Source organism: Nyctibius grandis, chromosome W, assembly GCF_013368605.1.
Source record: "Nyctibius grandis isolate bNycGra1 chromosome W, bNycGra1.pri, whole genome shotgun sequence".
Lineage (NCBI taxonomy): Eukaryota > Metazoa > Chordata > Aves > Nyctibiiformes > Nyctibiidae > Nyctibius > Nyctibius grandis.
Window position 1 is genome coordinate 4,095,113 of NC_090694.1, and position 27,470 is coordinate 4,122,582.

The following is a 27,470-nucleotide window of genomic DNA, read 5'->3' on the forward strand; positions in this document are numbered from 1 at the left end:
CCTGATGAGGCGCATCTGCAGGTCCTGAGGGAACTGGCAGATGAAGTTGCTAAGCCACTATCCATCATTTTTGAGAAGTTGTGGCAGTCTGGTGAAGTCCTCACTGACTGGAAAAGGGGAAATATAACCCCCATCTTCAACATGGGAAAAAAGGAAGACCTGCGGAACTACAGGCCGGTCAGTCTCACCTCTGTCCCTGGCAAGATCATGAAGCAGATCCTCCTGGAAACTATACTGAGGCACACGGAAATCAAGGAGGTGATTGGTGACAGCCAACACGGCTTCACTAAGGGCAAATCGTGCCTGACATATTTGGTGGCCGTTTATGACAGGGTCACAGCGTTTGTGGATAGGGGAAGAGCAACTGATGTCGTCTACCTGGACTTGCGCAAAGCATTTGACACTGTCCCGCATGACATCCTTGTCTCTAAATTGGAGAGACGGGGACTTGATGGATGGACCACTCGGTGGAAAAGTAATTGGCTGGATGATCGCGCTCAAAGAGTTGTGGTCAACGGCTCTATGTCCAAGTGGAGACCAGTGACAAGTTGCACTCCTCAGGGGTTGGTAGTGGGACTGGTCCTGTTTAACATCTTTGTCAGCAACATGGACAATGGGATTGAGTGTGCCCTCAGCAAGTTTGCCGACGACACCAAGCTGTGTGGTGTGGTCGACACGCTGGAGGGAAGGGACGCCATCCAGAGGAACCTTGATAGGCGGGCCTGTGTGAACCGCATGACGTTCCACAAGGCCAAGTGCAAGATCCTGCAAGTGAGTTGGGGCAATCCCAAGCACAAATACAGGCTGGGTGGATAATGGATTGAGAGCAGCCCTGAGGAGAAGGACTTGGGGGTTGGAAGGCTCTGGGGAGACCTTCTAGCAGCCTTCCAGTACCTGAAGGGGGCCTACAGGAAAGCTGGAGAGGGACTTTTTACAAGGGCATGTAGTGATAGGAGGAGGGGTAACAGTTTTAAACTGAAAGAGTGTAGATTTAGATTAGATATTAGGAAGAAATTCTTTACTGTGAGGGTAGTGAGACACTGGCACAGCTTGCCCAGAGAAGCTGTGGATGTCCCCTCCCTGGCAGTGTTTAAGGCCAGATTGGATGGGGCTTTGAGCAACCTGGTCTAGTGGAAAGGTGTCCCTGCCCATGGCAGGGGGGTTGGAACTAGATGATTTTTAAGGTCCCTTCCAACCCAAACCATTCTATGATTCTATTATCTCGCTTTGAGTGGCTCACGTGGATTTGATCCCCATTATTCCTGTCTAGTAAATAGAGATCCGAAGCCCATCTATGCTGTCTGGAGAGCTTCCCATTGGAAACTGGAGCAGTGAGTTTCCTGGAAGAACCCTGTCCTGGTTTCACTGGGATTTGGTTTCAGTTTGTGGCCAGCCATGGTGATCAAGGCCATTAGCAGTTAAATCCAGGGCAGATGACACAGGCTGGCCTACAGGTGTATTCTGTATCATTGACATCAAGCTCTCTATAAAAGAGAGGGTTTGTGGGAAAGAGGTGGTGCTTTTCCTGCTCTCCTTACATCTATCTCCTCTCTTCCTTATTTCCAGTGATTGTGATTCCTGGAGCAATTTGCCAGTGATCTGTGGATAAGTATACTTTTGTCTGTTTTGTGTTGTCATTTATATTGATTTCTTCTTTTCATTAAATCTGGTTAACTTCAACCTACAAGTCTCCCTCCTTTTCTCAGTTCCCTTCCTCATTTGGGGAAGGGACATTGGGCGAGAGAAAAACTGCTGTTGTTTAGCCCCGGGTGCAGGCTAAATGAAGATAGTTTATTTGGTGCCCAATGTAAATAGATCACCTGGGAGAACCATAGACTTTTGGTCTATGAGTCTTGGAGGGTTGAAGTTTTCAGAGATTTGACTGGTTTTGGTACAAGTATTCATCATGTTGGTGTCGGTAGCAGGGTCACTGGGTGGAATTCTCTGGGGTTTGGTTTTACAGTTGCTTTTGGGATGGCTAATCAAATGTGTGGTTTTGCTGTTGTTTGTTACTGGTTTTGTGTGGTTTGTCACTTCTAGATGTGGACTTAAAGGTATCGTATTGGTCTGCTATGTGGTTTGGCATTGGTTTATGGTATTATAAATTTGTTTGGAACTGGGACCATTTCTGATTTCTAGGGAATGGGAATGGGAGACCTGTATGTTCTTTTTCCCTCAAAGTTGATCTCACTGGCTTTTTAAAATTTTGAATACCCACGGGACGTTTCGGTCGCCATGCTCATATTGTCAGGCCTTTTGAATGTTTTTCAGTTCTTGCTCTCACTTTGACATGGGTATAAGGGCAGATACAGCACAGCTGCTGCAACCACTGTAACAGACACTGCAGCTGCCCTGGTCCCCACAACTGGAATAGCAGATACTCAGACCCTGCCAGTTCCTACAGCAGGCACCCTGGCTACCCAAGAGGCTATTCAGATCTCTGCACTGGGCACTGTGATTACCCAACTCCAGGAAGCACTTGCTGCAATGACCCAGACCTTGGCAATAAGGGCTGCAGCTAATCAGCCCCTAGTGATGGGTGATGCCGCTAACCTAGGGACTCAACCAGTGCTGGTATCAGTTGCCCCTGTACAGAAGACAAAAACCACAAAAAAAGCAGGTCGTGATGGCCTACCAGGGACGTCACAGGAGGCCAAGCCAGAGGTAACCACTCGATCCCTATCCCTGAGTGAGCTGCGAGATATATGTAGAGATTACAGCTGTCATGAAGGTGAGCAACTTGTTACTTGGCTGCTCTGCTGCTGGGATAATGGAGCTGATGGTAGAGAAGCCAAGCAGCTGGGACCAATGGCTAGAGAAGTGGGTATTGATAGGGGTCTTGCAAGTGGTGCAGAGCCCCTCATTCTCTGGCAGCGACTCCTGCAAAGCGTGAAGAAAAGGTATCCCTTTAGGGATGATGTCTTATACCACCCAGGCAAGTGGACAACCGTTGAGAGAGGGGCTAAGAATCTCAGGGAAATAGCTGTGTGGGAGCTGATTTTTTGATGACCTGGATGACCCGCAAACACTACTAGATCCAGATGCACTCAGAGTTACTGGACCCATGTGGCGCAAGTGGGTACAGACCGTGCAACCGTCATATGACAACTCATTAGCATTATTTAGCTGGGCAGATGCTGATGCACCAACAGTGGGTGACATAGATAATTGGATGCGGTAATATGCAGACAACCTAGTTTCCTCCACACGGGCCACTGTCTCCACAGTGGAAAAACCCTCTGACAAATCCACAGAACTGCTCGGTAAGGTATTGGAAAAATTGTCCCAGATAGAGGACAGACCCCACTCCCCACCTCCACTGAAGAATGTCTCAGCCATCAGGAGACAGCATCCCCCTGCAAGACCTACACGGGAGAGACGTACCACATCACGAGGCGCCCTGTGGTTTTTCCTGCGTGACCATGGGGAAGACATGAGGAAATAGGATGGAAAACCTACCTCGGCTTTACGGACACGCATACGTGAGTTACAAGGTGAACCAATTTGGAATAGGGCTTCTTCCAGGAGATTTGTTGCTCCAGTTTCCAATGGGAAGCTCTCCAGACAGCATAGATGGGCTTTGGATCCCTATCTACCAAATGTGAATACTGGGGATTGAATCTACCTGAGCTGCTCGAACCGAGATGTCGATAACAAAGACTATGTTCAGGATTAGAGGGGCCCTGCTTCCAGCCAGGTGGAGGAGAGGGACAACCGTGTGTTTTGGACTGTGTGGGTTCAATGGCCTGGCAGATTAGAACCACAGCAGTATAAGGCTCTAGTGGACACTGGTGCACAATGCACCATAATACTGTCAAACTTTAAAGGGACAGAATTTATTTATATCTCTGGCGTGACATGGGGCTCCCAAGAGCTGACTGTATTGGAAGCTGAAGTGAGTCTGACTGGGACTGAGTGGCAGATGCACCCTATTGTGACTGGCCCAGATGCCCCATGCATTCTTAGTATAGATAACTTGAGGAGAGGGTATTTCAAGGATGCGAGGTGTTATGGTGGGCGTTTGGTGTAGCGGCTGTGGAGATGGAAGGAATTAGACAGCTGTCTACCCTGCCTAGTCTATAAGAGGACCCTTCTATTGTGGGGCTGCTGAGGGTTGAGGAGCAAAAGGTGCCTATTGCTACTAGAACGGTCCACCAATGGCAATATCTGACTAACAGAGAATCACTGATCCCCATCCATGAGCTGATCTGTCAACTGGAGAACCAAGGTGTGATCAGCAAAACCCACTCCCCCTTCAACAGTCCCATATGGCCAGTGTGAAAGTCCAGTGGGGAATGGAGAGTAACTGTGGACTATCGTGGCCTGAATGAAGTCACACCACCACTGAGTGCTGCTGTACTGGACATGTTAGAACTCCATTACGAACTGGAGTCAAAGGCAGCCAAGTGGAATGCCACGATTGACGTCACAAATGTGTTTTTCTCTATTCCTTTGGCAGTGGAGTGTAGGCAACAGTTTGCTTTCACCTGGAGGGGTATCCAGTACACCTGGAATCGATTGCCCCAGGGGTGGAAACATAGCTCCACCCTTTGCCATGGACTGATCCAGACTGCACTGGAGAAGTGTAGAGCTCTGGAACACCTGCAATATATTGATGACTTTATTGTATGGGGTAATACAGCAGGAGAAGTTTTTGAAAAAGGGGAAAAAGTCATTCGAATCCTTCTAGAAGCTGGTTTTGCCATCAAATGCAGTAAGGTCAAGAGACCTGCATAAGAGATCCAGTTTTTAGGGATCAAGTGGCAGGATGGCTGCTGTCAGATCCCAATGGATGTGATCAACAAAATAACAGCCATGTCTCTACCAACTAACAAAAAGGAGACACAAGCTTTCCTAGGTGTAGTAGGCTTCTGGAGGATGCACATTCCCCATTACAGTCAGATTGTGAGCCCTCTATGAAGTCGCCTGGAAGAAGAATGACTTTAAATGGGGCCCTGAGCAACAACAGGCCTTTTGAGCAAATTAAACAAGAGGTAGTCCATGCAGTGGCCCTTGGACCAGTCTGTACAGGACCAGAAGCAAAGAACATCCTCTATACTGCAGCCGGGGAGAATGGTCCTACCTGGAGCCTCTGGCAAAAGGCACTGGGGGAGACTCAATGTCGACCCCTGGGGTTTTAGAGCCAGGGATACAGAGGATCGGAGGACTCTTATGCTCCAACTGAAAAGGAGATACTGGCAGTCTATGAAGGCATTCGAGCTGCCTCAGAAGTAATTGGCACTGAGGCACAGCTCCTCCTGGTGCTCTGATTGCCAGTGTTGAACTGGATGTTTAAAGGACAGACCCCCTCTACACATCATGCAACTGATGCCATGTGGAGTAAGTGGGTTGCATTGATTACTCAGCAGGCCTGCACAGGGAACCTCAGTTGTCTAGGAATTCTGGAAGTAATCATGGACTGGCTGGAAGGGAAAGATTTTGGAATGTTGCCAGAGGAAGAGGTCATGCACACTGAAGAGGCCCCACCATACAATAAACTATCAGACAATGAGAAGCATCATGCCTTGTTCACTGATGGACCTTGTCGTATTGTAGGCAAGCAGGAAAAGTGGAAAGCTGCTGTGTGGAGTCCTATGCAATGAGTGGCAGAAGCAGCTGAGGGAGAAGGTGAGTTGAGTTAGTTTGTAGAAGTAAAAGCCATCCAGCTGGCTCTAGATATTGCTGAGTGAGAAAAATGGCCAGTACTCTACCTGTATACTGACTCATGGATGGTAGCAAATGCCCTGTGGGGATGGCTGACGCACTGGAAGAAAACCAACTGGCAGTGCAGAGGCAAACCCATTTGGGCAGCTGAATTATGGCAGGATATTGCTACCCGATTAGAGAAGCTGGTTGTGAAGGTACGTCATGTAGATGCTCAGTTACCCAAGAGCAGAGCCACTGAGGAACAAAACAACCAGCAGGTGGATCAAGCTGCTAAGATCAAAGTGGCTCAAGTAGACCTGGACTGGCAGCATGAAGGTGAACTATTTTTAGCTCGGTGGGCCTGTAATACATCAGGCCATCAAGGCAGAGATGCTACACAGAGATGGGCCCGTGACTGAGGGGTGGATTTGACCATGGACACCATCGCACAGGTCATCCACGAATCTGAAACATGCGCTGCAATTAAACAAGCGAAACAGCTAAAAACCCTGTGGTATGGAGGATGATGGCTAAAATATAAGTATGGAGAGGCCTGGCAGATTGATTACATCTCGCTTCCACGAAGCCGCCAAGGCAAGCACTATGTGCTCATGATGGTGGAAGCAAGTACTGGCTGGTTGGAAACATACCCTGTGCCTCACGCCACTGCCTGTAACACTATTGTGGGCCTTGAAAAGCAGATTTTGTGGTGACATGGCACTCTGGAAAGAATTGAGTCAGACAAGGGGACTCATTTCTGAAATAGCCTCATAGACACCTGGGCTAAAGGGGATGGTATTGAATGGATATATCGCATCCCCTACCATGCACCAGCTGCTGGCTAAGTGGAAAGATGCAATGGACTGTTGAAGATAACACTGAAAGCAATGGGTGATGGGACTTTCAAAAACTGGGATGAACACTTGACAAAGGCCACCTGGTTAGTTAATACCAGGGGATCTGTCAGGCTGGTCCTGCTCAATCCGAACTGTTGTGCACTGTAGAAGGGGATAAAGTCCCAGTGGTTTATGCAAGAATTATGTTGGGGAAAACAGTTTGGATTATTCCTGCCTCGAGCAAAGGCAAACCCATTTGTGGAATTGCTTTTGCTCAAGGACCTGGGTGCACCTGGTGGATGATGCAGGAGGATGGGGAAGTTAAATGTGTACCCCAAGGAGATTTGATTCTGGGTGAAAATAGCCAGTAACTGTATGATGCTAAGTGTCCTTTATTATAGTAAGAATCACCCCAGACCCTGAACATGGGCTGCAGCAGATATATGTGGTGCAAGATCAAGATGCAATACACCATCCTGCTGTGCTGAACTTCAACAGTCCATAACACTGTATTGAGGCCTGGTCCCAGCTGCTAACTGAGTGGATCCCACACCAATGTTTTTTCCGTTCCTGAGAAATATTCTGAGAAATGGAACCCATGAATTCAGACTGAATTGATTTAGTGGACTTCTTGGAGAGATGGCCCATGGACTGGAGAGAGTATCTGTGTGTGTATGTGGATGTGTATGTATGTTGAGGGATGGGGAAAATAGTAGTGACTTGATGTAAATGATATAGAATAATGGGTGGAATTCTGTCCTGGTTTCATTTTGTGGCCAGCCATGGTGATCAGGGCCCTTAGCAATTAAATGTAGGGCAGCTGACCCAGGCTGGCCCACAGGTGTATTCTATATCATTGACATCAAGCTCACTATAAAAGAGGGGGTTTGCTAAGGAGAGGTGGGGCTTTTCCTGCTCTTCTTGCTTTTCCTTTGTGTTCATCATTATGATTCCTGGAGCAACTTGCCAGTGATCTGTGGATAAGTATACTTTTGTGTGTTTTGTGTTGTCATTTATATTGATTTCTTCATTTCATTAAAATTTGGTTGACTTCAACCTACAAGTTCTCTCTCTGCTTTTCCCAATTCCCTTCTTCATTTGGGGAAGGGACATTGGGTGAGAGAAAAACTGCTATTTAGCCCCAAGTGCAGGCTAAAAGAAGACAAACCCCCTTTGGTAATTGGTTAATCTCGCAATTCATGTACATGTGTCTGTAAAGCCAATGTAGGTTTTTCCATCCCATTTTCTCATGTTTTCTCCATGGTCATGCAGGAAAAACCATAGGGTGTCTCATGATGTGTACAGTCTCTTCTGAGCAGGTCTTGCAGGGGAACGCTGTCTCCTGATGGCCGAGATATTCATTAGTACAGGCAGGGAGCAGGGCCTGTCCTCTATCTGGGACAATTTTTCCAACACCTTACCAAGCAGTTCGGTGGATTTGTCAGATGGTTATTCCACAGCTGGCCCCTGAGGAGGAAAAGAGATTGTCCACATACTGCGGCATCTGATTATCTGTGTCACCCACTGTTGGTACATCATCATGTTTCCAGCTGACAGTGGCGGCAGCAGCGACAGCGACTTGAGGTTAGTGTGGGGTCGAGGGCGGCATCGGGCTGTAACCGGGCGGTTTTCGTACTCTTGACCCCCCTGGAGCAGCAGCCCTGAGCTGCTTCCCCCCCACCCCGGACCCGGAGGTTCCCAGCAATGAATCAGGAGAGGAGGGGGCGTAGCTGGAGGCACTGCGGGCGATTTAAACGCACCTCCCCCTGTTGATTGGGGGTGGTGATTGATTGGGTGATAAAAAGCCTCCTGGAGGACAGGGACTAGTCCCTGCCCAGGGGTTAGAGGGAGAGTCAGCAGTGACTGTGTGAGTCAGCAGTGACTGGGTGTGTCCCAGGGCAGGAGAGGCCACAGTCGTTTGCAGCTCGTTGGGGAGGGCGCTGACTCCCTCCCAGTGCACAAGGCGAGGAAGGTGCCAAGGAGCTGTGAACCAGGGGTGTCACCAACAGGTATTTCCCAGCTCAGTGAAAGAACAATGGTATCTACCCGGCGGAAGAAGACCAAAATGGATGTGGGAACCCAGATAGAGCTCCCACAGAAGGAGGCAATGGTGCAGGTTGCCGGCTGCAGGGAATGCTACAGTGTCTCTGTGATGTCAGGGGGCTGTGTGAGCTGTGAGCAGGTAGATGATCTGCTCGGCTGAGCGGCACAGCTGCAAAGCCATGTTGAAAGGCTTCAAGCAGAAGTAGAAAGGCTTAGGAGCATTAGGGAGGCTGAAATGGAGATAGACTGGTGGAGCCAGGCTCTGCTTTCCCTGCAACAAAAATGGGAGCACCTGCTGGAGAGCTCCCAGGATGGAAGGACACCTGTACTCTGCCCCTCTCAGGTGGAAAACAATAACTCAGAGGAGAGGAGTGAGTGGAGGCAAGTCTATGGCTGTGGCAAAAGGCGAGTGCACTCCTTGCCTACTTTGCCTCCACAGGTGCCTCTGAGCAATAGATATGAAGCCCTAGTGGAATACAGCCGGTCCAATGGGGATGTGGTGGAGAGGCAACCTATATCAGAGGTCCCACCACAGTCAGAAAAACCTGACAGGTGTATAGCTACCTCCTCCACAAGGAAGAAGAGAAGAGTTTTAGTGGTTGGAGACTCCTTCCTAAAGGGATCTGAGGGCCCAATATGCAGAGCTGACCCCCATCACAGGGAGGTCTGCAGCCTGCCTGGAGCCCGAATCAGGGATATCACCAGGAAACTCCCCAACCTGGTGAAGGCCACAGACTACTACCCCCTGCTGATCTTCCAGACAGGTGGGGAAGAAGCTGCATCCCGTTGTCTGAGGGGGATGAAGAAAGACTACAAGGCCCTAGGACGGTTGGTGAAAGAGTCTGGGGCACAAGTTGTTTTCTCCTCCCTCCTTCCATTTTCAGGTGATGACGTGGGATGGAATAGTAGGATTCTCTCTATAAATGCCTGGCTATGAGACTGGTGCTACAGGCAGGGCTTTGGGTTCTTTGATAATGGCTGGTTTTATAAGACACCAGGCGTGATGGTAATACATGGGAAAGGTTTATGTCGTAGGGGCAAAAGGGTTCTGGGACAGGAATTAGCAGGGCTCATTTGGAGAGCTTTAAACTAGATTCGAAGGGGGATGGGGTAGTAACTGGGCTTGCACCACTGGGGCAACGCTCTAGTGTTGAGGTAGACCAGGAGGCCTCCCATCCCCCTAGGGTGAAATCGGTGTGCTCAGCTCGTTCCCTGAAATGCCTGTACACCAATGTGCGCAGCATGGGGAATAAACAGGAGGAGTTGGAAATCCGTGTTCGGTCGGGGGGGCTATGATTTAGTGGCAATCACAGAGACTTGGTGGGATGCCTCGCATGACTGGAATGCGGTCATGGATGGCTATGTCCTGTTCAGGAAAGACAGGCCAGTAAGGAGAGATGGTGGAGTTGCTCTTTATGTGAGTGAGCAGCTAGAATGTATTGAGTTCTGTCCAGGGGTGGATCAGGAGCAAGTTGAGAGTTTGTGGGTATGAATTAAGGGGCAGGCTGGCAGGGGTGATACTGTTGTGGGTGTCTATTACAGGCCACTGGATCAGGATGAGGAGGGTGATGAGGCCTTCTACAGGCAGCTGAGAGCAGTCTCGCAATTACAGGGCCTGGTTGTTGTGGGGGATTTCAACTACCCTGATATTTGCTGGGAGGCCTACTCAGCCAGCCATCCTCAGTCCAGGAGGTTCCTCCAGTGCATTGATGATAACTTTCTGATGCAAATGGTGGATGAGCCAACTAGAAGAGGAGTGCTGCTGGATCTTATCCTCACTAACAAGGAGGGTCTGGTTGAAGAGGTGAAGGTTGAGGGCAGCCTTGGTTGTAGTGACCATGAGATGGTAGAGTTCAGGATCTCATGTGGCAGGACCAGAATAGCTAGCAGAATCACAACCCTGAACTTCAGGAGGGCCAACTTTGGCCTTTTCAAGCAATTGCTAGGGGAAATCCCATGGGACAGGGTACTAGAAGGTAAGGGGGCCCAAGATAGTTGGTTAGCATTCAAGGACTGCTTCTTCCGAGCTCAAGATCAGAGCATCCCAGCAGGTAGGAAGTCAAGGAAGGGTACCAGGAGACCTGCATGGTTAAACAGGGAACTGCTGGGCAAACTCAAGTGGAAGAAGAAGGTGTACAGATCATGGAAGGAGGGGCTGGCCACTTGGGAGGAATATAAGTCTGTTGTCAGAGGATGTAGGGAGGCAACTAGGAAAGCTAAGGCCTCCTTGGAATTAAACCTTGCAAGAGAGGTCAAGGACAACAGAAAGGGCTTCTTCAAATACATTGCAGGTAAAGCCAACACTAGAGGCAATGTAGGCCCACTGATGAATGAGGTGGGGGCCCTGGAGACAGAGGATAAAAAGAAGGCGGAGTTACTGAATGCCTTCTTTGCCTCTGTCTATACTGCTGGAGGCTGTCCTGAGGAGCCCCGGACCCCTGAGGCCCCAGAAGAAGTCAGGATAGAGGAGGAATCTGTCTTGGTAGATGAGGGCTGGGTCAGGGACCAATTAAGCGATCTGGACGTCCATAAATCCATGGGCCCTGATGGGATGCACCCGTGGGTGCTGAGGGAGCTGGCGGAAGTCATTGCTAGGCCACTCTCCATCATCTTTGCTAAGTCGTGGGCAACGGGAGAGGTGCCTGAGGACTGGAGGAAAGCGAATGTCACTCCAGTCTTCAAAAAGGGCAAGAAGGAGGACCCGGGTAACTATAGACCGGTCAGCCTCACCTCCATCCCCAGAAAGGTGATGGAACAACTTGTCCTTGGTGCTGTCTCTAGGCACATCAAGGATAGGGGTATCATTAGGGGCAGTCAACATGGCTTCACCAAGGGGAAATCATGCTCAACCAACTTGATAGCCTTTTATGAGGACGTAACCCGGTGGATAGATGATGGTAAAGCTGTGGATGTGGTCTATCTCGATTTCAATAAAGCGTTTGACACGGTCTCCCACAGCATCCTCGCAGCTAAACTGAGGAAGTGTGGTCTGGATGATTGGATAGTGAGGTGGATTGTGAACTGGCTGAAGGAAAGAAGCCAGAGAGTGGTGGTCAATGGGGCAGAGTCCAGTTGGAGGCCTGTGTCTAGCGGAGTCCCTCAAGGGTCGGTTCTGGGACCAGTACTATTCAACATATTCATGAATGACTTGGATGAGGGAATAGAGTGCACTGTCAGCAAGTTTGCTGATGACACAAAACTGGGAGGAGCGGCTGACACACCGGAAGGCTGCGCAGCCATTCAGAGAGACCTGGACAGGCTGGAGAGTTGGGCGGGGAGAAAGTTAATGAAATATAACAAGGGCAAGTGTAGAGTCCTGCATCTGGGCAAGAACAACCCCATGTACCAGTACAAGTTGGGGACAGACCTGTTGGAGAGCAGCGTAGGGGAAAGGGACCTGGGGGTCCTAGTGGACAACAGGATGACCATGAGCCAGCAGTGTGCCCTTGTGGCCAAGAAGGCCAATGGCATCCTGGGGTGTATTAGAAGGGGTGTGGTTAGCAGGTGGAGAGAGGTTCTCCTCCCCCTCTACTCTGCCCTGGTGAGGCCACATCTGGAATATTGTGTCCAGTTCTGGGCCCCTCAGTTCAAGAAGGACAGGGAACTGCTAGAGAGAGTCCAGCGCAGAGCCACGAAGATGATTAAGGGAGTGGAACATCTCCCTTATGAGGAGAGGCTGAGGGAGCTGGGTCTCTTTAGCTTAGAGAAGAGGAGACTGAGGGGTGACCTCATTAATGTTTATAAATATGTAAAGGGCAAGTGTCATGAGGATGGAGCCAGGCTCTTCTCAGTGACATCCCTTGACAGGACAAGGGGCAATGGGTGCAAGCTGGAACACAGGAGGTTCCACATAAATATGAGGAAAAACTTCTTTACGGTGAGGGTGACTGAACACTGGAACAGGCTGCCCAGAGAGGTTGTGGAGTCTCCTTCTCTGGAGACATTCAAAACCTGCCTGGATGCGTTCCTGTGTGATATGGTCTAGGCAATCCTGCTCCAGCAGGGGGATTGGACTAGATGATCTTTTGAGGTCCCTTCCAATCCCTAATATTCTGTGATTCTGTGATTCTGTGATTCTGTGATTCTGTGATTCTGTGATTCTGTGATTCTGTGATTCTGTGATTCTGTGATTCTGTGATTCTGTGATTCTGTGATTCTGTGATTCTGATGTGTTGGCATACAGTAGTGGCATGCTCACTTGTGCCGCATGGGTTCAGTAACTCTGAGTGCATCTGGATCTAGTGGTGTCTGCGGGTCATCCAGGTCTGCAAAAATCAGCTCCCACACAGCTATTTCCCTGAGATTCTTAACACCTCTCTCAATGGTTGTCCACTTGCCTGGGTGGTATATGACATCATCCCTAAAGGGATACCTCTTCCTCATCCTTAGCAAGAGTCACTTCCAGAGAGTGAGGGGCTGTGCACCAGTTGCAAGACCCCTATCAATACCCACTTCTCTAGCCATTGGTCCCAGCTGCTTGGCTTCTCTACGATCTAAGTCAAAACCTTCAGCTCCATTATCCCAGCAGCAGAGCAGCCAAGTAACAAGTTGCTCACCTTCATGACAGCTGTAATCTCTACATATATCTCGCAGCTCACTCAGGGATAGGGATTGAGTGGTTATCTCTGGCTCATCCTCCTTTGATGTCCTTGGTAGGCCATCATGACCTGTTCTTTTTGTGTATTTTGTCTTCTGTACAGGGGTGACTGGTACTGGCACTGGTTGAGTCCCTAGGTTAGCTGCATCACCCATCACTTGGGGGCTGAATAGCTGCAGCCCTTGTCACCAAAGTCTGGGTAATCGTAGCAAGTGCTTCCTGGAGTTGGGTAACTGCAGTATCCAGTGCAGAGATCTGAATAGCCTCTTGGGTAGCCAGGATGTCTGCTGTAGGGACTGGCAGGGTCTGAGTATCTGTGATGCTGGTTGTGGGTACAAGGGCTGCTGTGGGTCCCATCACAGTGGTTGCAGCAACTATGCTGTATCCACCCCTATACTGATGTACTCTGAGTAAGACCAAGAACTGAAAGACATTTACAAGGCCTGACAATATGAGCATGGTGGTTGAAACATCCCATGGGTATTCAAAATTTTCAAAAGCAGTTGAAATCAGCCTTGAGGGAAAAGGAAAGTACATGTCACCCATTCCCATTCCATAGAAATCAGAAATGGGCACAGTTCCAAAAGAATTTGTAATACCATAAACCAATGCCAAACAACATAGTAGGGTGATACCTCTAAGTCCATGCCCAGAAATAATAAACCATACAAAACCAGTAACAAACATTCGTAAAGCCAGAAATTTAGTTAGTCACCCCAAAAGCAACTCTAGAAACAAATATCTGAGAATTCTACCCATCAACCATCCTACTGACACCAAAATAATGAATGCTCATAGCAAATCTGGTCAAATCTGTGAGAACTTCAGCCCTCTGAGACTCTTAGATCAAAAGTCTATGGTTCTCCAGGTGATCTGTTTACACTGGGTGCCAAATAAACTGTCTTCATTTAGCCTGTGCCCAGGGCTAAACAACAACCAGTTGTTCTATCACCCAAGATCCCTCCACAGCTGAGAAAGGGAATTGGGAAAAGGAGGGAGACTCATGGTTTTCTTATTTTATTAAAGCTGTTTAAATTTCAAACCAATATCGATACTAATACAAAAGGCATAAAGTTATACTTAGCCCATATAGTAGTGGTGAAACTCTCCAGGGATAGCAACCATTGAGGGGGAACAAGAAAGCAAAGAAGAGCAGAGGAAAAAGGGCTGGCTATCCCCACTAAACTTTCCAATTTATAGCAAATGTGATGTTTATGGTATAGAATACACCTGTGGTCCAGCCTGGGTCAGCTGCCCTGGCTTTCACTTCTCATAGCTTTAGCACCTGGCTGCTAATGGCATTGAGCACCATACCACAGCTGGCCACAAACTAAACCAAAATGTAACAGAAAATTGATTCTATTATTTCATCCCAGCAAAACCAGGACACCCTGATATAGTTTATTTTACTAATGCAAATGTTGCCTGACTGGCTTTTGAGATGTTTTAATTCACTTTGAAATTTTAGGGACTGTTGAATTGGTTTTGTCCTATTTAACTCTCTTTAGATTGTTTTTTCATATAGCACAACCTGAGATCCCTTGATTTCAGTAAAATGGAGGGAAGCTACAGGTTGATTTAATTGCAAATTGGATGTTATTTTAGAGTTTTGGGTGTAAGACCAGTGTGCCTTTTGATACACAATGTAAGCGTGATCATTCTTGGGCAAACCTCTCTTTTTCTTTTTTTTGTTGATTGTCTGGTTGTTTTGATAGAGGATATATTTTGAGCTACAGGCTGTTGCTTAACTCAGCAGATGGGTATAATAATACATTTGGCATAGGCTGAATGAGGAAACAGTGCTTTTTTAGTAATAACTGAAAAAAGTGCAGAAACCACCTTCTCAACAAAAAATCCTTATGAGAAAGCTATATTTTCTGACTGCATTATGCAGGTATATCAGTTTTTCAGAGGATTTGACAGAAACTCTGTATATGTCACAGAAAGAAGCAGAAGTGCTGTCACCGAAATCGGGAATAAAACCTCTTAACACCAATGTAGTATTAAGAAGCAGGCACACCTTTATTGCAGCGCTGGGCAGCACGGGGGGTAGTCCCTACAAAATCGTGCGTGCCCCCCTCGGTAGTTCACCTTGTATTTATGTAGTAAAATATTACATATTCATCACAATTCCAAGGATGCCTATACATATTCATAACTTCTCCCCAAAAAGGCGGTCTTTATTATAATAAGTTCCAGGAAATCATTTCCATACTCTCCACCTGTAGCTCCTCCCGATTGCACACGTGCAGTTTCTTCTAGTGGTCGTGGGCCGGGGTCTCTAGGATGAAGGCCATATGTCTTCCTCACTGTGCACTTTTCACCTTTCCTTCTTGCGCAGGCGTGGTAGTACCTTGGCTCTTAATCAAGCCTCAAGACCAGTTCTGGCTGGTCTTAAAGCAAGAAGTCCAGTAACCCTATTGTATTCGACTAGTGTCCATGACGGTCTCTAATAAGACAAGAAGTCCAGTAACTTACCTAGTGGGGTTTCCATGGTTACCTGTTAAAATTCAACAATCCTATAGCTAATTTCATAGACTCTAAGGCAGAACACAGAACCCCTTCCACCATTATACCTATTCTACTAAACTTATCTTCTTATGATTAAATTGAATTTTATTTAATTTCAAATATTTGTAACATTTCCCCCCTTTGAAAGTTTTGAAAATCACTTCAAGACTTTCACCTTTATCTCTAAAGTTTATCTATTAATACATTTTCACTCAATGCTGTTGGTGGGAGCCTTAAAATCATTTATCTTTCATCTTGTGGTCTGGTTACTGCCTGAATAATCATCCGATTGAAGGCAGTTTTGTTGTTTATTTGTTTCTTTAGGCAATAATAGATCAGAAAAATAGTCATAAAGACTATTAGCAAAACTAATGTGGTGCTAATCAATGATTTGGCCCATGAACTCAGTTCCCATCCTAATCCACTGAAAATTTTGTCTATCCATTTTTCTTGCATGTCCTGTTGAAGTTTTGGCTATCAGTTTTTTTTCTCCAATAAATCTAAATCGTATTCCATATCTTGAGTCACATTTGGGATATGTATGCAGCAGTGGTCTACCCTATCTTTCAGATATCCACAAACCCCATGTTCTTTAAGTAAGAGCATATCTAATGCCATTCTATTTTGTAAAGTCATTCTAGATGTTGCCTGTAATTGTAAATTTAAGTCTCTAAATCCTTTTCTGGTCACATTTGCCAATTTCTCTACCTGTCCTGTTACTGATATATTCATTCTCTATTCCTGTATGTTGATAAAGGAGTTAACAGGGATTCCAAAAACCAGCTCACTTTTACCCCAGTTGATGGTTCATTCCATTTATCTTCTTTTTCTGACCTTTTTACACATTTTAATTTCAAATTTTCAAGTGGTCCCTTAAAGGGAGACTTTTTCCAAATTGGGCATAATGTTGGCATGCCTAATGTTATTTGTTTTACTTTCCCATCTAAAGGTAAGTGGGTTGTCCAAGTTCCATTACTCATCACCCAAACTAGATGTCCTGGGCTCTGAATAGTATCTTTTCTACAACTAAATCTCTTGCCTCTTATTGGAGTATATGCATCAGCCAATATAGTTAAAATTCCTCATGGAATTGGTTCATCCACTGCCCTGGAATCTGTGTAATTAATTCTAACATCAAATTTTCTTCCTGAGTTTTCCTTGGGAGATATATCAACTGTTCTGTTTCTGTTTGAAGGCCTGTGTCCCCATACCCTTTTGTTACACCATGTTGTCCAATTTTTGTCTCAAACCAGGTTCCCACTAACAATAATTCCTGAATCAATATTAATTTCACAAGTATTACAAACTAATATCCAAAGTTAGATATATTTCAGAGTCAATTTTGAAGTTCCAGCATCCCTTTTAACAATCCTCCACGCTGGCGGAGCTTTCTTCTCTATGGTATAATGTATCCACGCATTTGATTCAGCAATCTTTATGGCGGTGAATGTAGTCAGCAACACCTGGAAAGGTCTTTTCCAACGTTCCTGAAGAGGTTCAGAGGTCCAGGTCTTTATATAAACGTAATCTCCCGGCTGAAAATCATGAACAGGATTTTCTAAAGACAGAGGTCTGTTCCACACAATCACACTCCGAAGCGCAGTTAGAGTTTTTCCTAAAGAAAGCAGATAGTTATATACATTTTGTTTCCCTTTTAAATGCATATCTACATTTGGTTCAGGAGATTCATAAGGTTTTCCATATAATAGTTCATAAGGACTAATTAATGTCTCACTTTTTGGTTGAACCCGTATCCGTAACAGGGCTAATGGAAGAGCCTGAGGTCATTTCAAATTGGTTTCTTGACATATTTTACTGATTTGTCTCTTCATTGTTTGATTCATTCTTTCTACCTTTCCACTAGATTGTGGCCTCCAAGGTGTATGTAAATCCCAAGTAATTCCCAACACCTTACTGATATTTTGCACTACCTCTGCAATAAAATGTGGACCTCTATCTGAGGAAATTCCAATAGGTACTCCAAATCTCAGAATGATTTCTTGTAACAACCATTTAATTACCTCTTTTGCTTGATTTGTCTGACAGGGAAAGGCTTCTGGCCATCCTGAAAAAGTATCAACCCCCACCAGAATGTATCAATACCCATTTTGTCTAGGTAATTCCGAAAAATCTATTTGCCAATAATCTCCTGGTTCCATTCCTGATTTTAACACTCCCATTGGAAGCTTCTTTTTCACTAATGGATTGTTCTTTAAACAAACCTCACATTTAGCAATCGTCTTCCTTGCCATTTCTAGCATCTTTATTGATACAATTTGTCTCTTTAGGGAAGTCAGTAATGCTTCTGCTTCCCGATTTCGGTGACAGTGCCACAAAAATATGCAGAGATGGGAGCCATGTAGACAGTTAAAGAGATTCTTCCAGCATGACCCTGAGAGAGCACTCGGCTAGGTAGGAGGTGGGCCTGGAATTGTGAGCAAAGAAACTGTTGCCTGCCGTTCTGACTTGTACGGTGTTCCAAGAAGCAAATTTTTGCAATCATAGTTTTTTTTTTTTTTACAGAGAAAGTATGTATTGCAGAAATACCTGATTGCATTTCTCGTCTGGTCAGAAACTATTTTGGCAAATTAATGGCCCAGTAGGGAGAATGTTGTTTATGGGAGTAACTGTATTAAGGGAGAAAACATTAATATTGCATGGGTTTCTCCAGGAGTGTTACTAGAATCTCCTGGAGTTTCATACTGTTATTGAGTTCGTCGTCACTGAGAGTAATGACTGTGACCGATGTATCTAACACACTGAGCTCTCTTGTCTGAGATAAAAGACTAAGGTCTGTTAGTGGGTGTTAGCACAGGCTTATCAATCCAGTCTGTGTAGCTCGGCACATACTAAAGGGAGACTGGAGTACTGAATAGCTGAATGTGGGTTATACAGATCTTTCACAAAATGTGGAAAAGATCAGTTTAGTTTTGTGGTCAGCATAAATTGAAAATACAGTAGAAGACAGAATTGAAACTGCAACCAGATGGACTTCTGGAATAGCTCAAAGAAAGATGATGTTTTCAATGTAGTAGCTAATAACATTTGAAAACAAATACTGTTTCAGAAGTAGTAGATAATCTGTCCTGTGCCCTCCTGAGCTGCTGGAGAAGAATCTTTTTCAAAACATTAAGCAGGCTTCCCCGATACAAGGGTTTCTTATAGAGTCTTACAGATGTTACTACTATCCTGTATAACCAATTTGTCAAGCTGTTGAAGTAGAAGATCCAAGAGGAGAATCTTGCACTGATTCTAAGGCAAAAATCTGTTACGCTGAAACTTGTGGTTCCAGTATTTGGTTTCTTGAAGCTGCAGTATCTTCACCCTACTTACCCATGTACCCTTGTGAATAATCTCTTGGATCAAAAGGATTGGAGAAAACATTTAGAGGAATTCCTAAGCTTATGCGAAAAGTCACGGATGCTGGATCCAGCTTGTGCTCTCAAATACAGACTAAATCACTTGATGATGCCAAAGAGCTTTTAATGAAACTTGCATATATATGGAACAAACAGTGCAAGACAAGTTCTTGAGGGTTCATCTGTTCTGCAAAAATAAAGGGTTACACTAAGCAATAGTAGCACAATAGCAAAACTTGCTTTAACTTAGTGCTCAAGCTAAAAATTAGTTGTGAGATACTGATTTACTTAGAACAGAAAATGGATCGTTATCTTTTGATGGTCATTTATGTTCTACCCAGGATTTCTTTATTTCACATTAGGTTGGCTCTGACCTCAGTGAATAAATATGAAGAAGCAGTTACAAGTTACCAAAAAGCACTCGATCTTGATCCAGAAAATGACTCTTATAAGTCAAATTTGAAAATAGCAGAACAGAAACTAAGAGCCATGTCCAGTCCTGTAAGTTAGCTCTGCATCTATTTATTTACAATAGTTTTAACTGAGATTTTGTAGGTAAACTTATCTTCAGTTGTAATTTTTTTGTAGACTGGAACTGGACTGAGTTTTGACATGGCAAGCTTGATAAACAATCCTGCCTTCATTAGTATGGTGAGTATATTTCTAGCCTTACATTATATTGTTTTTAAAACTGAAGTTTTAAGAACAACTCTTGTTTAATAACACAAGTGATTTTAATGCTTATTATAATGGCAATGTTTTCATTATACTGAATTTAAACTTTTCTAAGTCATTTTACACTCAAACCAAGAAGTGAAGCATAAATCTACTCTAATGCCTGTCTTATTTCCAATCGATTCTATCCTACTTATGAACAGCAACGTGCATAGATTAGCTATGCTCTTTTATAGATGGTATGAACAGCAAAACACATGTCAACAGCATGGTGAAAATATCTTTTCTATTCTCCACATAGCAGTTAACAGTGAATACAAAGAAATCGCCTCTTAAATGAATAGCAAACACACAATGCTTTCCTTTACTTCCAGTACAATGGCAAATTGTGGTTTTGTCCCTCGGTAGTTTTTCTCTATGTATGGCTTTCTTAGCCAAATTGTATGAATTAACTTTGAAGAATAGTATTTAGAGGAAAAAAAAGTAAAAATACTTATTTCCTTTGAGAACTCAGTTAAAACTTTACTAACCATCTGGTAGCTTCATTAGGACAGGACATTTTAACCAGTTCTTTAGCATGGAAATGCACTGCATGTAAGAGATAAATACATCTGGTCTGATACTGTGGTCCAAATAATAGAGATGGTAGGCAAGGAAGAAGTGAACAAGTTCTTCAATGGCATTAGTGATTAAATAGCACTAGAACTCCATGTACCACTTCAATGGCCACATGACTTATTCAGACAGTTTGTATCTGTTTAGAGACAAAGGTGTACTCTTCAATATGGAGCTAACTATAGGGAAAGGATTTTTGCATCATTTCCAGAAGATGCATGGTCAAATGGGTAGAACATGGGGCATTCAGCCAGGAATGGATGATTTTCCTGTTGTGTGCTTTTTTGCTTTGTTTTGTTTTTAAGGAAAAAAATTGACTCACTGTCTGACCTTGAGAAAGTTATTTCTACATTTTGGGCCCATAACTTAGATCAGACTTCTTACTGATGGAAGAGAGAAAAAAATCCTATACTTCCCATAGAATTGACCCGAATTTGGTATTTTATATCCAACTGTAGACTAGAGAAAACAGTTGATTTACTTTTGAGAGGTTATATGGGAATATATCAATCGATAAAATTAATACTGTATATGTCTGGGTTTTGTAGTACCTTTAATAAGATAGTGAATGAGCAGATACTGCATTGTGCCTATTGGTCTTGTATTCATACAGACACTGATTTCTGTAGGAATTATGTTACTAACTTTAAATCATCACCTGGATTATTCTATAGTATCTGTCCATATACACCCTTACACTATGGTAAACACAATATAATTTTTGAGGTACCTTATGAATGAGAAATTTAAATAACCTCATGCTTACTACAAAGTAAGAAGATATGCAAGTTACCACACAAGATATATGTTACCACAAAGCCATGATACAAAGTAAGTCCCCACTGGTTTACTCTGCAATATTTTGTGGCCATAATCTTAACAGTTTATATACCCACTAGTAATAATAGTTGCAAAACTGATTTATCCAGGCTGGGAATCAACAAAATACAGACCTTTCTCCAAAAACCCCAATAGAAAACCTTTGTCCTTGGAAGTCTTAAGTTAATTTTAATTTTTTTTTTTTTTAAGTTTTCCTGTACTGGGTTTTTATCCTTAATATCTTGTTGTCATATTTTTCATGTCTGAATCTGTAACTAGTATTTGTTATCTAACATGTAACAAATTGTCTCAGCTTCATATCCTTGAAATACTTTCCTGTAATGATTCTTTTTGTTGGGACCATACATCTCTGTGCATATAAACTTAGCTTAATTTTGTGATAAAACATAGAATACACCTTGTGGGTTTTTCTTTTTTTCCCCCATTTTCCTCAGTGATACCTAAGTAGTAAATGTGTTATTATTTCAGCTATATATTGTCTATTCTAGGCAGCAAGCTTAATGCAGAATCCTCAAGTTCAAAAATTGTAAGTATTAAAATGGAGTACCATTTAAACAAATGTCTTCAGGGGTTTGTTAATAAGAGAAAAGGTGGATAGTACTGTATTCCTGAAAATGTAATTTTATTTTTAGTATCATAGAATCATAGAATGGTTTGGGTTGGAAGGGACCTTAAAGATCATCTAGTTCCAACCCCCCTGCCACAGGCAGGGACACCTTTCCACTAGACCAGGTTACTCAAAGCCTTGTCCAATCTGGCCTTAAATAGTGCCAGGGAGGGGGCATCCACAGCTTCTCTGGGCAACCTGTGCCAGTGTCTCACCACCCTCACAGGAAAGAATTTCTTCCTAAGATCTAATCTAAATCTACCCTCTTTCAGTTTAAAACCGTTACCCCTCGTCCTGTCACTACTTGCCCTTGTAAATAGCCCCTCTCCCGCTTTCCTGTAGGCCCCCTTCAGGTACTGGAAGGCTGCTAGAAGGTCTCCCCAGAGCCTTCTCTTCTCCAGGCTGAACAGCCCCAACTCTCTCAGCCTCTCTTCATAGGAGAGGTGCTCCAGCCCTCTGATCATCTTCATGGCCCTCCTCTGGACTCATTCCAACAGCTCCATGTCCTTCTTATGTTGGGGGGCCCAGAGCTGGACATAGTACTCTAGGTGGGGTCTCACGAGAGCAGAGTAGAGGGGCAGAATCCTCTCCCTCGACCTGCTGGCCACGCTTCTTTTGATGCAGCCCAGGATATGATTGGCTTTCTGGGCTGTGAGCGTACATTGCTGGCTCATGTTGAGCTTCTCATCAACCATCACCCCCAAGTCCTTCTCCTCAGGGCTGCTCTCAATCCATTCTCCGCCCAGCCTGTATTTGTGCTTGGGATTGACCCGACCCACGTGCAGGACCTTGCACTTGGCCTTGTTGAACTTCATGTGGTTCGCACAGGCCCAGCTCTCAAGCCTGTCAAGGTCCCTCTGGATGGCATCCCTTCCCTCCAGCGTGTTGACCGCACCACACAGCTTGGTGTCGTCAGCAAACTTGCTGAGGGCACACTCAATCCCACTGTCCATGTCGCCAACAAAGATGTTAAACAGGACTGGTCCCAATACCAACCCATGAGGAACGCCACTTGTCACTGGTGTCCACTTGGACATTTTGCTTACTGTAAATAGAACTACTGCAGTTTCTTCCTCTTGCAGCTTATTTCCTCCCAGCAATTCAACAAAGAACTACAGTTTATTGCTTACTGTAAAGGTCCCTGTATACCCCAATGCTAACACTCTGCTAACTGTTTCAGGATGTCAGGGATGATGTCAAACGCCATTGGTGGCCCTGCTGCGGGTGTTGGTGGCCTGTCGGATTTGTCTAGCCTGATCCATGCGTAAGTGTTATGAATTGGCGTGGTTTTAACTGTTATATTTGTAGAAGCATCATTGTGCACCATCTATTTAAAAGGGATAGTGTCAAGGCAATTATACTGTGGCCTGTCCCCATTGTATACCTGATTATTATTAAAACCGAGAACTTGAAGACTTATTTTCCACTATCTTGTTTGTTTGCTTTCTACCTTTCCATCAATTGGAATGACTGAACTGTGTGCTAAATTTCACTTTCTGGTTCTCATTCACTGTTTACTTTCTAAATGTCAGTTATTAAAAATGTTCCTTTAAACCTTTAAAATGTTCCTTTAAACCTTTAGGTACTCCTACATGTGCTTTCAAATTGTGTTGATCAATTTATTACTGGATATCCCAGACACTAGTTAGAAAAACTACAGATTTATTTAGCACAGGTTTCAACAAGTTCTAAAGTTGACTCCTGACTGACCACGCTCTGGCATCCCTCCATTTAGGCTAAGAAGGCTTCAGGGAACTCAGTATAATAAGGAGAGGAGTGGCTTTTACAAAAACAAGAACCCAAGTCTTTTATAACATAATAACGATAATCCATCTGGAAGAGTCTGCACAAAAACAATTTGCTTATATGGCAAAACCTCTTAACAAGCATACAATTTTACTTTATTTAAGCATTCTAGCCTGTATCAGACTATTTTTAAGTTTTGCCCCTTCAGGGCAAAAGTAATTTATAATTCACATCACAGACAGGAATGTGTCCCCACAAAATCAAGGGCTGTTTTCACAAAAAGCATGTGCTATGCCTAGATCTATGAAAATGGTGGCTTTCCTTGAACCTGCACTGTGCTTTAAAGGAGTCTTGATAATTTGCTACTTGGGCAAAATGCAGAAGTTGCAGAGAATGCCATGCCAGGCTATTCATGAAGTAATGGAGGACTACAAAGTTCGGGAAGGACTACATGAACATGAAGTTCAGGAGGACTACAAAGATGTCGTGAGGCTATGCAGGGAAAAAATTAGAAGGGCCAAAGCCCGACTAGAACTTAATCTGGCTACTGCTGTAAAAGGCAATAAAAATGTTTCTATAAATACATTAGCAACAAGAAGAGGGCTAAGGAGAATCTCCATCCTTTATTGGATGCAGGAGGAAACATAGTGACAAAGGACGAGGAAAAGGCTGAGGTGCTTAATGCCTTCTTTGCCTCAGTCTTTAGTAGTAAGACCAGTTGTTCTCCAGGTACCCAGCCCCATGAGCTGGAGGACAGGGACAGGGAGCAGAATGAAGCCCCCATAATCCAAGGGGAAATGGTTAGCGACCTGCTATGCCACTTAGACACACACAAGTCTATGGGGCCGGATGGGATGCACCCAAGGGTACTGAGGGAGCTGGCAGAAGTGCTCACCAAGGCACTTTCCATCATTTATCATCAGTCCTGGATAACCGGGGAGGTCCAGTTGACTGGAAATTAGCAAATGTGATGCCCATCTACAAGAAGGGCTGGAAGGAACATCCAGGGAACTACAGGCCTGTCAGCCTGACCTCAGTGCCAGGGAAAGTTATGGAGCAGATCATCTTGAGTGTCATCACACGTGTCCTGGTTTGGCCCAAACCAGGCCAATTAGTCTTAGAGAAACCAAGGTCACTGCTGAATTCCTCGCTGCTTGTGAGTGAAGAGCCGAGGGGGGCTCGCGCCTGCAGGGGGGGGCGGACGGGGCGGGTGGCCCAGGATTGACCAGCGGGGTATTCCATCCCATACATGTCATTCTCACTTTCCTATTTATCACTAACCCACTGCCTCCTGGAGGTGGGGCCCAGGAGGGAGGGGCCCTCCTGTCTCCCACTGATTGGTACCAGCTTTGCCAATTTTCCAGTTACAAGCCTGCAGGTGTGATGGCAGGGGGAGCTACTGCCTTTTCCCCTCTGCCTGTGCTGGGGAGAGCTACTGCATTTTCCCCTCTGCCCGTGCTGGGGGGAGCAACTCTGCCTGAGGAGGATTTCCAAGCTCTCAGTCTTGGTTTTGTATATATTTGTATATATTTGATTTTTTTCTATTATTATTGTTATTATATTCTTTTTCATTACTATAGTTTATTAAAACTGTTTTAACTTTCCAACCCGTAAGTCTCTCTCCCTTTTCCCTTTCCCTTAGGGTGGGGGGGGGAAGAGGGTTAACAGAGAGCATCTGCCACTGGGTTAATAGCTGGCCCAGCTTTAAACCGTGACAGATTTATTGGCGCCCAACGTGGGGCTCAAGAGAAGCTCCAACAGGTTGCTCTGATAAGTTGAATCCTGGCTCTGGTGGGAGGAGACCCGGAGAGCTCAGCTGAGAGAATATCAGATTTCTTCCTTTGAGATTTACGAGGGGTTGGAAAGTTAAAACAGATAGTGAAAATGGTGATGTCATTTTTGAATGCTGTGTTATCTCGTCTTTTTATAGAGTTTCTTTCACAATTGAGTATTGCAATGATGCCTTACCTGCCGTGGGCACTGTGTTATTGCTTGCTGCTTATGAATGTTTACATGCAGTTTAGCAGTGGGCGCTGGTCGAAATGTATTGTTTTGGTATGGGGTTTGATACTGATTTATGCTGTGATAAACTGGGCAGTTCCTATTCCGATCTCTTATCTCTATGACACAATGATGGGCAGCTTTAGTCACGAATCAGTAGTAGCGACTTCATTTGCACGCTCCAGGCGTCCTTTAGCTGATTCTGTTAATGATTACACTTCCAGTTTTACTTTGGGAAATAGTACCTTCTCCTTTTCTGCCAAGCTGATTCCACTAGATTTTGCGAAATTAGGATGGTGCTGTCTAGGTGGCATGTTTTTATTTTTGGTTGTCCTGAATGTGTTTCTGATGTGGGATAAGATTAAATATCGGTGCAGAGACAGTTATAGGTGTTATGCAGCCACCTCAGATCCTACAGCGTGTGCTGCCGCCACAGCCACTAAATCCACTGAAACCTCGGCAGCCTGCGTCACAGCTGCTACACCACCCAAGATGGCCACTGCAGCTACTCAGACTCTAACAAGTCTCAGCACTCCCACAACAGCCACTGCATCTACTCAGACCCCAGCATCTATTGAATCTGTACCAATTGCTCCTGTAACCAGGAAGAAATACCAAAAGAAATCAGCTTGGGAAGAGAAGGATGATGACTCAGAGCCTTCTAAGGCAGAGCCATCATATGACCCAGGTGAGGGCCCTTCTCAGTCAGAGTTAGGGCCTGACACAGATGGGGGTTCCTCAATCGTCCTTTTAAAGCAGACCCATCACAGAAGAAAGGTCATTCTAAAGCAGAACTATCACAAGAGGACTCGGATGTAGAGATAACCTACCACTCCTTATCCCTGAAGGACCTGAGAAATATAAGGAAAGACTTCAGCCGTTATGACAGTGAACCTATTATTACCTGGTTGCTCTGATGCTGGGATAATGGGGCAGACAGCATGCAGTTGGATGGCAGAGAAGCCAGACAGTTGGGATCCCTGTCCAGAGATGGTGGTATTGATAAGGCGCTTGCAAGAAAGTCAAACACTATCAGTCTCTGGAGGCGACTCTTGTCAGCTGTAAAGAGCAGGTATCCCTATAAAGATGATGTTATGAGCCACCTAAGCAAATGGACCACTATAGAAAAAGGTATTAACTACCTTAGACAACTAGCTGTGCAAGAGATCATTTATAGACACCCACGGGAAGTTGTAGATCCTGTAGATCCTGATGAAGTGGAATGCAACCGATCCATGTTCTGGAAGGTTGTGAAGAATGCTCCACTGACATATACCCATACATTGTCAATATTAGTCTGGGGAGAAGATGATATGGCACATTCTACTGTGGGTAAAATGGCTAACTGTATGCGACAGTATGAAGATAGTATTTCTTCCCCACTGCAGGCCCGCATCTCGGCTGTGGAAAAACTGACTAAGGAAAACAAGGACTCATTTAAACTGTTATAGAAATTTTCACATAATTAATGTAAAAGTTCTTATGAGTTAGAGAAACAAGAATCAATAGGGGTGAAATAGAATAGTGAATAGAATAATTAATATAAGTCTATCTGAATAAACACAGGTGGGCTTTCACAGTCCACGAATATTGTTCGCAAAGCTCCTTGTGTAATCCTGACCTAGGACTGAACAAATCATCAATCAAAGCTTAATGAGTAGCTAAGCAGGAGTAGGCCTAGAAGTATTACCTTTTGATGATTTTAGTAGAGGGGATGTATGGTTAACCTTTTCTTTACCTTAAAAGAAATATAGGACATTTAGAAATAAAATTAGTATAAATAAGGTTTTAAATATAATTTTAGTTGTTGTTAAGGTTGAATGTTTAGGAGACACTGGCGGTGGGAACCGGACTCTGATCAACCTGAATCAGGACGGGACGCTGATCACAGCAAGAACATTAAGGACGCCGATCACAGCAAGAACATCGAGGACGGGGTGTTGACCGGAGTCGGAGCGGAACCAGAACATAAAGATCAGCTAAACAATGGAAAA

General features: G+C 44.7%; 1 protein-coding gene across 1 annotated transcript in view; it reads left to right on the forward strand.

Annotated features, from left to right (window-relative positions):
- Positions 1 to 27,470, forward strand: part of LOC137675742 (small glutamine-rich tetratricopeptide repeat-containing protein beta-like) — an 80,010-nt gene that overhangs the window by 39,406 nt on the left and 13,134 nt on the right. The window contains exons 6-9 of the mRNA XM_068421941.1: positions 19,355 to 19,493; positions 19,581 to 19,643; positions 21,611 to 21,648; positions 22,910 to 22,993. Of these exons, the coding sequence (XP_068278042.1) occupies positions 19,355 to 19,493; positions 19,581 to 19,643; positions 21,611 to 21,648; positions 22,910 to 22,993 (324 nt within the window). The remainder of the gene's footprint in view (positions 1 to 19,354; positions 19,494 to 19,580; positions 19,644 to 21,610; positions 21,649 to 22,909; positions 22,994 to 27,470) is intronic.